The following is a 15999-nucleotide window of genomic DNA, read 5'->3' as shown; positions in this document are numbered from 1 at the left end:
ACTGGTTTGTTGACTTTCCTTCTTTGTTGAGTCTTCTGGTCGTTTAGATGTCGTGTGTTTGGTTGAAGCAGATGATTGGGACAGAGTTGCTCCTGAACGAATGATTTGATCGGCTGTGACGGAAACAGATAGAATTCCAAGAGTTTCCAAGACCATTCCTTCGAGAGATGTTCGACCAAGTTTGGATAAATGTCCTACAAAATAGAGATCGAGAGAATTTCATACAAGAGTCAGAATTCCCACAGTAACAGAGAGATCTGACGTACCTTGTGTGATGAGAGTTGTAAGCATAACGATCAGGCCAGGATACCTCAACACGATAAGAGATCGACAACGCTTGGACAGTTCAATAAATTGAGACTGCCTCTCTCCCAAAAGGATAGCGACAGTTGGAAGGGAAAGAATCTCCACAACCTTCTTCAACAGAGTTAGACCCTGGCCAAGAAGAACGGGATCCCCTTGAAGTCCCCCTTGCTGACCATCCTGACGAATGACGCCCGCTGAAACCGACACCAGAGCTATCGAGAGATTCAAAGTGTCGAAGAGTATTTGCGCGATTGGTTGTTGGAGTGTTGTGTAAAACGTTGTACCCAACAGAGGCAACAGAACCAGATGCAGATCTGCCAATGACTTCAAGCAATGACGATTCTCCAAAGCAAGCGCAACATTCAGAGCTGCCGTCATACTCCCAGCGCAAGCAAGCAGCCCCTCCGTTAGCGTTTTCCTCTGCGGGATGGGAACGCTCGGTAGAAGAGATGCCGTTTTCAACAGGGAAGGCGGCTTCTGTTTGACAGCTTCTTTTTGAACTAAAACAAACAATAATGAGTCGCAAATTGGATCCATGATTTTGATTTTGTGAAAAATGAGTTTAAGAAGGTTGGAGATGTTCATCAAGGAATCTGCGATAAGCTCCGATTCTTTTTTAGTTCTTGAATTGTTCTCCACCAAATCCGATAATAGTCTGATCAATGGAATACAACAAACAAGTGCATTGTCTTTCATGACTGAATCACTACAATCTTGAAAGACTTCAGAGAGCCGCTACAAGAGACACCAATGAAAAGAAGAGAAGCATGAACGACTTTCATACTCTGCAACAGTCGCAAACAGCAACCGAATCTGATTGGGACCACGTGGTTGTCCCAATCTTGCGTAAGAGCGACGCGAACAGGGGCCCAATGACTTGACGGAAACTCATGGCGCTTCCGTCACTGGAGGGCGACATTCCGATAATCAAGAGCTATCAGGTTCCATACGTCGCCAGTAGGTTCGGTACGTCTTGGGGCAGAAAGGCAGGCGAGGACACCCTAAAGCGCACTCCTGCATGCAGTAACCCTCCCTGTCGCATCCACCATCGTTAACTTTACTTCCACTCTTAATCCACTTTCTTCCCGAGTTTTTTACCAACCATCACTCGACCACTTGGGCTATTGAGCCCTCCACCCTACTCCACAGAATTTATTTCATCAACAACAAGGATTGATCAAAAATCACGATGAGTGTTACGTCAAAACTCACCGCAAGCGGCGAGCCCGTAATTGTCCTGCGAGGCCAAGATCAAGTCACCGAAGTACCGGTCAAATTTGCGCCTACCGTGTACGTCATTCCAACGTTGCTCCATTTTATGCTTTCTTTTTTTGCAGTTCTTCTTCGCTGCTCGACAAAATTGTTTTTGCACCGCGATTTGTAGCGTGGGCTAATTCGTATCTACCTCGTCAAAAACAACGTCTTCAACTACAATGTATCACCTTCCAATCCGTCGAAGTAAAGGCCGACGATTCGATTGGTTTTATGAAACTTCGTACGTCATGACGTCTCGTTTGTAACGTCTGATGTCGCGTTGTGTGTTGACAGACGCAGATGTTGTTCGTTCTCCCGAAAACACCTCATGTGGGGGACCAGTTCTTTTGAATGGCCCCGGTGCTGCAGTCCTAATCGTGTTCCGCGTTTTAACGGACGGCGGCTCGAACAACGAGACGTCTCCAGGCTACCGCGACGAGAATGGCGCGTCGGGTGGTCCTCGACCACGCGAGTACGTGCTATTCGTCAAACAACCGCGCCCAGCAGTCGGTGCCCCCGAACACCGCGGTAAGTGACAACCGACAATTTGTCGTCCGCTTCAATTGTCCCATTCGGCAGAGATACCCAGTGGAACAATTGAGGTCGGTGGCGCCTTCAGTGGCCCCGCGTTCGAAGCTGTTCACGCTGCGTGCGGGTTGCGCTTCTACGAGAACCAGATGGATGACATGACGTCATTGTCATTGTCCGCGCGACGTAATCCGACAGCAGCCCCTAGTCGCAGTTTGGGTGTTTCTTTGGCGCCCTCAAGTCTCGACGAAAGAGTTCGACTCTATCTCTACAGAGAAACTGTCTCCCGCGAATTTATTGATAAATTCACAAATCGCGCCAAAAACGACACCGATGCAATTACAGTCGAGTGCGTGGGAACTTGTTCGGAATGTTTCAACTTATCTCTCCTTTTTCAGTCTTTGGAGTGTCAGCGACGCGTGGAGAATCACGAGTGACGCGAAAACGATGTCCGCATTGTTCCTGCTCCACGAGCTCCGCTATCACGGACTGATGCCACGCTATCGCCCCCCTAGAGATCCGAAACGATCTCCCCGCTTCACAGATGTTGCCAAGCTGGACCCTAACAGACCAGGGTGCAATCTTAGGGTCAAGGTCGTCGAAGCGCTTAAGATGGTAATTTTGAATTCTATACGGAACACGATGAATTGAGACTTGAGCTCGTTCATGACATCTTTGTCTCGCCTTTAGGTCCCTCACCCAACTCGCCAGGGAGCCGAACGCGGTGTTGTTCTAGTTGGAGACAAGACAGGGGTTGCCAGTCTAGGACTTGAGCCATCCCAGACATCTCTGACTGAAGATTTCAACAACGTTGATGCACCCTTGTTTTTACGGAATGTGCAATTCGACATGAGCAGTGGATTCCTAACGATCAGGTTGGATGATTTCGGCAAAGCTTCGCCACCTTCGGAGGATGAGCGGGCGCAATTCAATTTCCAACCCGATGTCGGCAATAATGTCTCCGCTACTGAATACATCCGAGTATATCAATCTGAAGGCTATGTCCCAAATACTCCAACGACAGACGGCGGTCGATCCAACCGCGGGCGTCCGCGTGGGCAAGCGCGCAATGGATATTGATCGCCAACAACTTGAAAGCGGCAATTCATTTTGTGTGGAAATTTTCAACACAGCGGAAGGCGTGTTTTTTTTCTCCGTCATATACATTAAAGATTAAAACGGAATATTGATTGAATTTCGAATCTGGAGAAATCCAAAATCCTATGCCCCTGTTCATGTTACTGAAAGCTTGTACAAAAGGACAGAAAGGGCGTTGAGAGTTGTCTTTGCTTCTACACCTCATCATCCGAGATTGACTCAGCTGGGAATGCACTCTACATCACAATCGCTGAGTACATCATGAATCTAGCATCAGTATTTGCTCTCTTTTGAAGTGTCTCGATGATTTGCTGTCTGCTGGCATTTCGGGAGTCTGCGGTGGCCCGTGGCTGATCGAAGAGAGTTTTGTTTGGATTGTGGGCGGTACTACTGAAGTCTACTGCTCTTGACAAGTGCACTGATGGGTTCCCTCCGATTTCTCTTTGCTGTGGTGACTACGTTGGCAACTTGTTGGGAGTTGCACATCGGATATAGTCTTTATGACTAATTTTGGTTGTACCATCAGTTACAAAACCGTTGTCAATGGACAATCGGTAATGGGGCGTTGTTTAGCGGATGCTTGGTACATGAATCACATTTATATCGAGCAGTGTCACGTTACTATTGCTGCATTTTAATTCAGGTTTATCGCAACTTGCTAACTTGTTGAAATACTGGTGAACCTCCCTACCTCCTTCTCTGAAGCAGCATCCCCCTTATGACAGTGCCTGGAATTTTTGATAGAACAATCCAACATCGTGATCGATTTCTTACAATTTAAAATCTTCACGATTCTTTCTGAAAACATCAAATTGGGAGAGTGACGGTCGATAGATCCTCACTGAGACTCTCGCGTTGTGAAGTACATCTCTTCAACCGCTCGGCTAGTCGCGAACCTTTCCCTCTATGCATCGAAGTCCACGCTCTTTTCCCAAATTATTTTCGTTTGAATCGAAGCGCAATAAATCAAAGTTGCAGAAAGTGGTTTATCACCGTCTTTAGGTCCCGGAGGATAGGAGTGTTCATTGCACCATGGCCCGTCCTCGGTACAGAGAAAATCTATTCGGGCGACTTTATTGTTAAGACCCATCGAAACCAAAAGCGCACAGGCCATGAGGTACATCTGCTGCCGTAGGATCCAGTCTTCCGCCGCGGTTGCCCAACATGTGGTCCTGGCCGAAATCCCGTCCTGAATGACAGAAAAGGGAGGGAAGATGGAGATGAGGAAGACACACAAGCGATACAGCACGTAGCCCGGCGGGCCGCAGACCGCAAGCCACCACACTAAACATTTAGTTAGGGATTTCAGAAACTTCCCTGTGAAATCCAGTACATGTGTCATGAGGTGATATATCTTATGGTACAGCGAACAACCTCAGAACAATATTGGATAGTGGTTTTTGTTAGTGATTTTTGTGTAGTGCAAAATCTCAGTAAAATAATCTGGTCATTAAGTCAGGATTTAACACCTCCCCAGATTGGAGCATCATGCTTCTTCGTCTGAGCTCATTGATGGAGCAGAGAGAGAATCGTTCATGAAGGAATTTCGGAGGATCTTGAACCGTGGAGCTGCCAGGGGCTTGGTAAGAAGATCGGCAAGCATTCTTTCAGTTGAAACATAAGCGAACACCATCTTATGTGCTTCCTCGTTAATATTTTGAGACCATTCCCGAAGCTTGGCTAATTTCGATCCAGCTGCCCGATGACGTGCGACAATGTGACCGTTGACGTTGAGAAGATCAAGAAGCGGTTGATTGTCGTTGTACATGAGGATGGAAAGGTCGGACGACACAATTTCTTGCAATAAGCTTGTGATCAACTGTGCTTTCTGGCAAAGGATGAAAGTGGCAGCTTCCGTCGTTGATGTCGCTGTTGCCGTTTGACGGCTGCATTCCCAAATAATTGGTGAATCTTGACGGTTTAGCATGATGAGACCGCCTGTCATGGACTTCCAATCACGGGTAGAAGAAAACGATGCGTTGGCGTAACAGGTGATGGTTCCTCCAGAATCTAGATTTTTCTTGTATGTAAGCCCAACAAGGCATGTACCCTTAAGGTACCGCAGCACCCGTTTAACTGCAATCACGTGTACTTGCTGGAATGCATTGACGTGTTGGGATAGTGAGCGAACTGCAAAAGCGATATCGGGACTGGTAGTGTTGACCAAGAAATTAAGGGATCCAATGAGGGATGCGAACGGAAAATCGTCACTACAGAAGGAGTCCTCTTCTGGGTAAAGATTAATAGCTGTTTCCATTGGAGTTGCAACCGCATTACAATCTCAGACATACTATACTTAAGGAGGAGATCTCTGATGAAGGATTCACTGAAAACGTGAATTCTTGACCAGTCTTTCGAGCAATCAATGTCCATCCCAAGCAATTTTGTTAGTGCTGACTCAGTCATCTTCAGACCGTTGTTGTTGATTAGTTCTACAAACGATTGCATATGTCTCTCGTTTAGGAAACTCCCGACGATATCGTCCACAAATACAGCAGAGCTTCAACCTCCCCAGATGACTGATTCAGCTGGAACCAAAGCGATGGGTCATTTTTAGACTGCTGATAGATTCTTGAATCAGAATGGAAAAGATGAACTGATTCCAGAGGTGAGGAGATTCTTTGAGTCCATACATAGCCTTTCGCAGCTTCCATACAGCATCGGGTCGTTGTTGATCGATGTATCCTTCTGGTTGGTAGACGTACGCTTCGTGTCCAATTCATTGATGAATGCTGAAGAAATGTCAAAATGTTTTAGTCGTAAGCTGTGCTGAATGCTGAAAGCGAGAGCAGTTCTGACTGTTGGAAATGATGCCATGTCTGCATAAGTTGGAGCGTCTTGTGCTGAGGGGAAAATTCCTTGAGCAACAAGCCGTGCCTTGTAGTCGATGGGAACGCCGTTAACATCTCTTTTGATTTTCCAAACCCACAATGTTGGAATGACTTTTTGTCCTTTTGGTGGTTCAACGAGTTCATACACATCGAGTTCATCAAATTTCGCCCTTTCTTTGGCTGTTGCCTTTTTCCATTGAGGGTCCTCTAGTGCTTGAGTGATCGATTTGGGAAGAAAGTCGCGCAAGGCTGAGAATGCATTTGTGGGTGACACACCTCCTCTTTCTACTGCTTGTATTACTTCTTCGTAGCGATTGCCTTTGGTTGACCGTTGGGAAACGCGCGTTGAGACTTCAGGAGTGGCACTGTCTGAAGCTGTTGAGGCTGAGGCTTGAGCGTTGGGTGGCACTGGCAAGAGTGAGGAATCAGGCGCGAGTCGAAGAGATACTGGCAGTGGATGCGGATGGGTTGGTTGCGGTATCTCTTCCGTGATGTTGAAATCTGAGAAGAAATCTGAAGTTTCTGAAAATGGAAAGGCGTCATTGAGTGTAATGGGAATGTCAAGACGATAAGGCATGTCATTTTCGTCGAAAATCATGTTGGTCTTCGAGCAATTCATTGTGTGTCAGGATGTGGTTTAACACTCCAGAATTGTCGTTGTGATAGAGGAATACACCAGGATCAGAAGCTTGTCAGTTGTTCTGTTGTGTACCCATACTCGACATCCAAATCGACGTATGCTTAGAGTGGCGCGTGACCAATCGTGTGAGGGAAACCAGTGCATCAGAGGAATACTGTTGTTCCGCGTGGAAGAAGGAATTCTGTTAATAATGTACATGGCATGGCGCGCTGCTTGGGGCCAATAAACCAAAGGAAGTCCTGAATCGATTAGCATCGACCTGACTTGCGTGATAACATTCCGAATTGCGCGTTCTGCGACTCCGTTTGATTGTGAGGACTGCGCATCAGACATGTGTATCTGAATGCCGTGATCAGCGCAAAAGTTTTGAAATTCGGATTCAAGAAATTCACCTCCTCGATCGGATTGAATGTACCGCGGAAATCTGTTGCATTCCTGTTGCCATGTCAAAAGCGCGTTCTGAAGAGTTGATGACACCTCTGATTTTGTACTTCAACGCTTTAACAAAGTTCCGTCCCGAACCGTAACAAACCATGACCAGGAGATAGAGTTCTCCTTCGCGACCAAGAGATCCACGCAAACAGCTTCTGCGGCCGAGAGTTCATATCGCTCATGTTGGCGAGGAAACGGCAACACAGTAATTTTGCTTTGAGTGCAGAAAGGAAAATTTACAGAATACCCGAGGAGCTTCATGACTTTCTTGGAGACGTGCCCAAGCTTGCAGTGACGAAGAACAGCCTCTCTTGTGGACTTCGATCTTGCTTCAAAAGCTGAAAGTGTCTGGTCAACCTTGATCTTGAGTGTGTAAACCCCAGTTGTTGACGTGGTGATGATGTCAATGGTATCTTCATTGTAGACGACGTCCGGATGATGTTCAGGTGGATATAGATGACAGCTATTGTCCTTGAACATGACCATGAACCCTTTCTTGGATGCGGGCAAACTAGCACATTTTCAACTCTGATTGAGATCGTCCGAACGAGTGTGAAGTGACCCAGAAATCGTCCCACTTGATGTCACAGGTACTGTGCGTCCATCAGCAACTTTGATTACTCCGAGGCCCGACGTTGAAAGTGTGGTGGCGACGGATTCTTCTTTGGTGATGGTTCGCATAGCGAGTCGATGACGAACTCGACCGTTTCAGGTGTTGCGACACGAGCATGGGAAGCGTGCATTGTTGACCTCATGACTGGTGTGGCAGGCGAGTGAATTGGTACTTCGGTTCTGATTTTGATTTTTCCGCTGATTGAAAATTCTTCTCGTATTACACTCCTCTGAAGTGTGGCCAGGTAGACCACAAAAGTTGCAAATCTTCTTGATGGTGCTGCTAGAGGACGCCGCATTGGTCGACTGATGGGGCGCCCAGTGTTTATTGTTGTTTTCATTCTTGTTCTTTCTGCCTTTGTATGCCTTGGACTTTGATACTGATGCGTGATTTGCCGCTACTGGTTCTGCTGACGTTCTGAGGTCAATGGCGTCGACAAGTTCCTGATAAACTAGGTCTTCACGCGTGCAAAAGGCCTCAAAGAGAGCAGGAAACCGGCTTTGTATGCTAAGCAAGAGGTCGAAGGTCTTGACTTCGTTTGGTAGAGCGGGAACGGCTGCTTTCAAGGGAATCCAAATATTGGATAGCCTCGACAGTTGGTTGTCTATATTGGTGTCCGTCAGTTGGAACTTCATCAATGGCTCGAACAGAACTGCCTTATTGAGCTTCTTTTTGCCAATCTTGTTCTGGAGGGCTGCGTCCTGCAGATGATGTCTCTGCTCTGTGCCGACTGAGAAGAAGATGATTCTTGGCATTGGTTTCTGTCCATCCCGAAGGTTTCTTTGGTTCCGGGTGAGCATTTGTCTCTGTAGGCTCTGGCTTTTGCCATGGAGTGATATAAAGCTCCAGGCTATTGAATTGAAGCCACTGAGTTATCTCATCCGACCAAATGTGAAAATTTCCGGTGCCTGTGAGTTTTGTGAAGCCATCGGGGACGGGTTTGGCGGCCATGGCGAAAGAAAAAAAACACAATTTCAAGTTCTGCAACGAGGGTTTAAAAGAGAACTGGGGGGGCTCATAACCTCTTATAGTACAGCGAACAATCTCAGAACCATATTTGATAGTGGTTTTTGTTAGTGATTTTTGTGTAGTGCAAAATCCGGTTTTGGGACATGAACCAGTAAAATCATTAAGGCAGGATCTTAACAATATAGTCCCCATGACAAGAGGGGAATGCACGCCAGCAGGAGGAGGAGGTATTCCCAGCTCGCAAAGAATGACATGCTGAGAGCCGAAAAATAGGGGGGATCAGCGGCTCGGAAAAACCGACAAAGGGCTGGAAAGGGGGTTAGTCCAAGAAAAAGTCAAAAGGAACAGGCACGGCAGGCGCTGAATAAAGACATGCAAGGAGGACATGTAGGTGAGATATATAAATACTATGGAAATACAGGCACGAGTTCAACCCAGTGACAACGACGTTTCAATTGTCTTGGTCCTTGATAGATTTCATCCCAAGGACTGTTTTTGTTCCCTTCAGCTTAAACCTCTCAGTCTTCCCCCAGCACCGCTTGCCGACACATCGTATTGCCTTGCACTTCCACGGACACCCAAAAATGACGGAAGCCGTCTGGTTTCTGGCGCATAAAAAGAAGCAATCGTTTTGAAAGTGTGAAAAAACAAAGTGAAGAAGCCACCAGCGGGGATTGAACCCGCGTTATATGCCCTCTACCAGCTACCAAACGTAAGGGCAGCGCCTGATAAGACGTGTGAAAGAGAGCAGGGTCTTATGATTCCAAAACATAGTGAGTTCTTGTGTTTGAAAACAAATGGTTAAAAAAGATTGATCAACTTGGAACCGCCACTATCGACGGAAGAGCAATCGGCTCAACCTTCACATTTGCTCCATTTCTTTCAAAAAATATTGATCAGCCTAGCACCGCGTCTTTTGACGGAAAAGCAATCGGCTTCACCTTCATCTTCAAGAAGATTGATCAGCTTAAAAACGCCTCTTTTGACGGAAGCGCAATCGGCTCGACCTTCACATTTACTGCAACCTTCACGCATCCATCACTGCAGTTGCATTCAGAGTCGCTCTCGTCGGAATCGGTACTTGTTGCTGCAGTAGTTGTCGCAGGTGTAGTTGTTCTTGTAGTCGTAGTTGTTGCCGCAGTCGCAATTGTCGTAGTTGCCGTAGTGGTTGTCGTCGTCGTTGCTGTTGTCGTCGTCGTCGTCGTCGTTGCTGTTGTCGTCGTCGTCGTTGCTGTTGTCGTCGTCGTCGTCGTTGTTGTGGTCGTCGTCGTCGTCGTCGCTGTTGTCGTCGTCGTCGTTGTCGTCGTCGTCGTTGTCGTCGTCGTCGCTGTTGTCGTCGTCGTCGTTGTTGTCGTCGTCGTTGTCGTCGTCGTCGTTGTTGTCGTCGTCGTCGTTGTAGTTGTTGTAGTTGTTGTAGTTGTTGTAGTCGTCGTCGTCGTAGTTGTTGTAGTCGTCGTCGTCGTAGTTGTTGTAGTCGTCGTCGTCGTCGTAGTTGTTGTAGTCGTCGTCGTCGTAGTTGTTGTAGTCGTCGTCGTCGTCGTAGTTGTTGTAGTCGTCGTCGTCGTCGTAGTTGTTGTAGTCGTCGTCGTCGTTGTTGTAGTTGTTGTCGTCATTGCATCTTCATAGGCAGCGCAAAAAATTGAATTGAACATCGGTATGAACGTTTCATCCAATTTTTCGTAGTCCGGCACGGGCCCCCTCTTCACATAAACATGTGCGCCCTCCAGTCCTTTCCACGCGCTCTCGACCTCCTCACTGGCGCTGTCCAGAACGGCAACCGCCAAGTGAGTATTTTTCTGTGCCAGTATTTTCGCAACATCGTCCTTCGAGGGAGGGTTAGAGGTAGTGCACTGCTTCTTCATACCAGGCTGCCAAGCTGGACGACTCGCGAACCCCTCCAAGGTTGGAGATTTATTGGTGGCTATCGTAACAAGCTTCACTTCAACTTTTCCATCACGGTTGATTTTCGTTGAATTCCATCCGAAATCGTCATCCAGCACCAAATCAAGGGTCGGGATCAAAGCTCTTGTTGTCGTCGCTCTGGTTTCTGGAGGACCCATATCTACATACAAAAGATGAAATAAAAGAATCATCCTGTCTCCCCTTTTCAAGGGGACCTCTGGATAACACTTCGCGGAAGTCTTGGAATCCTCATCAATGAAATGCAAAATCCCAAGACGATTTGATTCAAGATTTTCTCGAAGAAACAGGGAAGACAATCCACTCCAAATTGAAGCATCATTGGTCGGTCCATTTAGAGTATTAATAGATTTATCAGCATCGATCAGATGAGCCACATCGACGGAGAAATCATTGTAAGAGAGTTCACGGCCATTACAGTCGAAAGCGCACGAGGTTATTGCGCCAAAGAAAAACAAGAAGGCAAGCCGAAGAAAATTATTCATATTGATGATTGACTGATGATGACTTGATCTTTGACAATGCATGCAGTATTATCAAACGCACACGGAACAGAGCAGACAATAAGACCTGGATATGGATCATGTGCTTCTCTTCGATTTTTTGCTTCGTGCGCTTTCGACTTCAATGGCCTGGAAATCTTGCAAGAACCTTCATCGACGCTTTCGACTGCAATTCCCCCAAAAAATTTCGAAGGAAAAGCATCATGGAATCAACGCTGGTCGATTAGCATCCACCCACTAACCACGCCCCGATATGTCCATTGACAACGGTTTTGTAACTGGTGGTACAACCAACGTAAAGACTATATCCGATGTGCAACTCCACCAAGTTACCAACGTAGCACATCACACTCAGTGGGACACATCACATGCAGTGGGACACATCACATGCAGTGGGACACACCACACGCAGTGGGACACACCACACGCAGTGGGACACACCACACGCAGTTGAACCGATTCAGGGAAGAAGACGCGGCAATGGCGTTTGATCTCATTCCGTTCAGAACATTCCCAACACGAACGGAAGCCTAGTTTATGAAATTCATTACCCGTAACGTTACAAACAAAACAAGCTCACAACTTTTTTCTTATCCCGCGCGACTTTCAATGAGTTCCACGCTTCCTGAATAGACGTTGTTTGGTTCTGTCCTCAGTTGGCCACCACAATGTCGGAAGACTGAGAACTTCAAGAGTTTCCAAGGGGCAACATTTCACAAATAGACCACAAAAACATAAAACACTCAATTGAGAAAAATTTGTTAGTCACTATGATTACTGGCAGGATCAACCAGGTTAATGATGGTATTGAAAAAGATCAACGCAATGCTAGTCGTCAGAAACGAGGGGTGACATGTCTACACAATGAAATTTCCTTTTCTTACTCTTCTTGCTGGACTGGTTCTTGGTCGGGAGGTTGGGTGCAGATAAGATGCCCCCACAGAAGAGAATACTGTGCCTCTTGCCATGGGGTTTTTCGACGAAAAACAGGAATGGCATGTCGAAGGTAAAGAGCCGGGTTTTATTGCCATTGTTTACGTATTCCGGGAGCACATTTCCTCCATCAACACTGAATATGGCTTTATGAATAACGTCAGAGATGTGTGGTGTTTTTTCCTCCTCCAGCATCTTGCCGAAGTCCGCACCAGGGAGGAACGCGGATTTGATCTCCATCCTCTTGAGCGCGTTCTTCGCCTCAACTTGGTGTTCCAGAGTGAATTTTGGAAGGAAAATTTGTGCCGTTTCTTTTCCCTGGTGGGACAGTTTATGTGCCAATGTTGCCCAAACTTGGTGACGAAACTCCTTGACTAATCGTTCCATTGGATATGAATCGAGTGGAGTCAAAATAACGAGGTACATCTTATTCTTTAGTGGAAGCCGTACAGCTAGGAATTTCCCCGTTCCCATTTTCCAGTCTTTGAATTGGACAGACATAGCTTTCTGATACAGGAAAGGCATTTGGACCCTCTTATTCCCATAGATAAAATAAGTGTTCCTCTCATTCTCGAATTCCGTCTCCCATTCTGCTTTGAAGCGAGCTGTCGAAATGAGCGCACATGTTGAGTTGCGAATATCGTCCTCGGTCAAAAGAATGTCTATTTTGCCATTCGTTTTCTTCTTCAAGCAGTCGTTGATCAATTGCACGGAGTCTTCTGGATTGCTGAAGTGGGAACAATCACAAATGGAGCTCAGCTTGAGGCAACGGCTTACGCTTTCAAGTGTTGGACAACAGTATCATAGAACTTCAAAGCCTCAGCTTCAAATTCCTTACGAAGAGTACACCCTTCAGCAACAAACACATGATTAGTAAAAGATAGCAGAGGAGCCTTGAACCGGTCATTCATCTCTTGGCAGAGTTTGCCATGGTTGGGGCTCTGTGTCCCCAACTCCTCCGTCAACTTTTCCCGGGTTTCCCCAACAGATCCGAGAGACGCAGCACACATTCCAGAACGGATAAGATGAGGAGATACTACCACGTTTTTCTTTTCCTTCATGGCTGATTCCATCATGTGTTTCAATAATTTCACACTGAATTTATTATTTTTGGCGATGATCTTCATTATTCCTGAATTTCCTGGATTTTCTGAAGGCTTTGCTGAAGAAGAATGGGTTCGTGAATGGCTCCGTGAATGGCTCCGTGAATGGCTCCGTGAATGGCTCCGTGAATGGCTCCGTGAATGGCTCCGTGAATGGCTCCGTGAATGGCTCCGTGAATGGCTCCGTGAATGGCTCCGTGAATGGCTCCGTGAATGGCAGGACTCAGACGTATCAGAACTCATCCCGAGCAGGTACTTGGGTTCACCATCGCCCAAAGTATCCAATGTTAAACTTCCTGAAATAAAGGTCAGTGAGAGAGAGTGACGAATACACAGCTCACCTTGGACGTGGGTGAAAGAGAGAAGTGTTGCGCCAGTTTTCACAAGAGTCCATGGAGCGGCAGAGAAACGTGGCGCTGGATACGAACACTTAGGTCTTCTTGGATAGGAGACCATGATGTTCGTACTGGATTTGAGCCTGCTTCTGTGTGTGTGTGCACATTTCCCACCATTGACCCAATCTCACGAGTCGGTCCTGTCAAGGATAGACAAATTATTGCAAAGTACTGCCATTACGTGACATCACATCAGTTTCCACCAGCAAGCATTCGGACTAGCAAGCCGCATTGCCGAAGTCGCAACACTCCCACCCACAAGTGCCACTCCAGCCTTCACCTTGTTTTCCGCTTTCGGGATCATTGTTGCAGTGGCCTCACTAACGTGTTACCCGGGCTTTCTCCGGAAGATTCCTCGAAAAACGGCCACGTCGGAGGGCAGAGAATCCGGCAGACTCTAGTCGATTATCCCCTGTGCCCCCCGTTGGCGTCTCGCCTGTAACCAAGTCGGTCGTTGATAACTTCGTCAATGAGCGATCTCTGTGGACCGGAAGATGAGACTGATAACTCAAGGGTGAGTTTCCAAGGGGCAACATTTCACGAATAGACCACACGAACACAAAAATTGAGAGAAATTTGCTAGTCACCATTAAAAAAAGATCAACGCAATGCTAGTCGTCAGAAACGAGGCGTGACATGTCTACACATGAAACTTCCTTTTATTGCTCTTCTTGCTGGACTGGTTCTTGGTCGGGAGGTTGCGTGCAGATAACATGGCCCCACAGAGGAGAATACTGTCCTCGAATTTATGTTGTGTGACGAAAAACAGGAATGGCTTGTTGAAGGTAAAGGACGGGGTGTGTTTGTCATTGTCACTGTTTTCGTATTTCGGGAGCTCTTCTCCTTCATCAACACTGAATCTGGCTTTTTGAATAACGTCAGAGATGTATGGTTTCTTTCCCTCCTTCACAATGCCGAGCTTCGCACCAGGGAGGAACGCGGATCGAATCCCCATCTCCTTGACATTGTCCTTTGCCTTAAATTGGTGCTCCAGAGTGAACTTTGGAAGGGAAATTTGTGCCGTTGTGTCGTCCGCCTTGCCCAGATGATATATCAAGTTTCTCCAAAGATGCAAACCCAAGCACTTGACGACTTTTTTCATTCGATTTAAATTGGGTGGAGTCAAAATGACGAGGTACATGTCATTCTTCAGTGGAAGCCGTACAGCTCGGGATTTCGCCGGTTCCCAGACTATGGATTGGACAGTCATAGCTTTCTGATACAGGAAAGGCATTTCCACGCCCTCAAACTCGATTGTCCTCTCCTTCTCGAATTTCGTCTTCCACTCTGCTTCGAAGTGAGCTGACGAAGTGAGCACACATGTTGAGTCGCCAATATCGTCCTCGGTCAAAAGAATGTCTATTTTGCCATTCGTTTTCTTCTTCAAGCAGTCGTTGATGAATTTCACGGAGTCTTCTGGCTTGCTGAAGTGGGAACAATCACAAATGGAGCTCAGCTTGAGGCAACGGCTTACGCTTTCAAGTGTTGGACAGCAGTGTCATAGAAGTTCAAAGCCTTCTTTTTAAATTTCTTAGAAAGAGCACACCCTTCTGCAACAAACACATCACTCGTAATAGATGCCAGAGAAGCCTTGAACTGGTCATTCATCTGTTGGCAGAATTTGACATGGTATGGGCTCCCTTTCCCCTCCAACGCTTCCATCAACTCTTCCTTGGTTTTCCCAGCAGATCCGAGAGACACCGCACACATTCCAGAACGTATAAGATTAGGGGCTACTACCACATTTTCCTCTTTCAGCATGGCTGGTTCCATCATTCTTTTGAATAAGTTCATACTGAATGTAGCAGTTTTCTCGAGGAAAGAGGCATGGGCTTCAATTGAAGGTTCAAGTGAACGCTTTGCTGAAGAAAAATGGTTTCGTGAATGCCTCCGTGAGTGGCTTTGTGAATGGCAGGACTCAGACGTATCAAAGCTCATCCCGAGCAGGTCCTTGGGTTCAGCATCACCCAAAGTATCCAAAGTTAAACTTCCTGAAATAAAGGTCAGTGAGAGAGAGTGACGAATACACAGCTCACCTTGGACGTGGGTGAAAGAGAGAAGTGTTGCGCCAGTTTTCACAAGAGTCCATGGAGCGGCAGAGAAACGTGGCGCTGGATACGAACACTTAGGTCTTCTTGGATAGGAGACCATGATGTTCGTACTGGATTTGAGCCTGCTAACAGCTCGGTCCCATCGACCCAATCTCACGAGTCGGTCCAGTCAAGGATAGAAAAAAAACGTCTTGCACAGCACTGCCATTACGTAACAACACTCATCACAAACATCCACAGCGGTTTCCACCAGCAAGCGCTCGGGCTAGCAAGCCACATCGCCGCAATCGCACCAACACTCCCACCGACAAGTACTACTTCGGCCTTCACCTTATTTTCCTCTTTGGGGTCATTTGCGATTCTTCATCTCACTTCGAATGACAGCTCTATTGAAAGATCCAGCTTCATCAACGCAACACAGTT

The 15999-nt window shown here is 46.9% G+C and overlaps 3 protein-coding genes across 3 annotated transcripts; 1 reads left to right on the top strand and 2 right to left on the bottom strand.

Annotated features, from left to right (window-relative positions):
* The first annotated feature begins 2246 nt into the window (after positions 1-2246).
* Positions 2247-3168, top strand: LOC129617801 (uncharacterized). Its single transcript, XM_055532859.1, has 3 exons — positions 2247-2437; positions 2487-2703; positions 2779-3168. The coding sequence occupies exons 1-3, from the start codon at positions 2247-2249 to the stop codon at positions 3166-3168; spliced, it is 798 nt and encodes a 265-aa protein (XP_055388834.1).
* Positions 3169-9633: 6465 nt separating this feature from the next.
* On the bottom strand, positions 9634-11076 carry LOC129617800 (mucin-5AC-like). Its single transcript, XM_055532858.1, has one exon. It carries the CDS (start codon positions 11074-11076, stop codon positions 9634-9636), a length of 1443 nt encoding a protein of 480 aa, XP_055388833.1.
* A 2434-nt stretch (positions 11077-13510) lies between these two features.
* LOC129617799 (serpin A3-7-like) lies at positions 13511-15676 on the bottom strand. Its single transcript, XM_055532857.1, has 4 exons — positions 15562-15676; positions 15000-15516; positions 14261-14949; positions 13511-13665 (listed from the first exon to the last, which is right to left on the bottom strand). Exons 1-4 carry the CDS (start codon positions 15674-15676, stop codon positions 13511-13513), a joined length of 1476 nt encoding a protein of 491 aa, XP_055388832.1.
* Positions 15677-15999: the final 323 nt, after the last annotated feature.

The sequence above is a fragment of the Condylostylus longicornis genome, unplaced genomic scaffold (genome assembly GCF_029603195.1).
Source record: "Condylostylus longicornis isolate FDR11 unplaced genomic scaffold, ASM2960319v2 ptg000643l, whole genome shotgun sequence".
Classification (NCBI taxonomy): Eukaryota; Metazoa; Arthropoda; class Insecta; order Diptera; family Dolichopodidae; genus Condylostylus; species Condylostylus longicornis.
The sequence above is the reverse complement of the archived record's forward strand: the minus strand, read 5'-3'. Positions and strand labels throughout refer to the sequence as shown.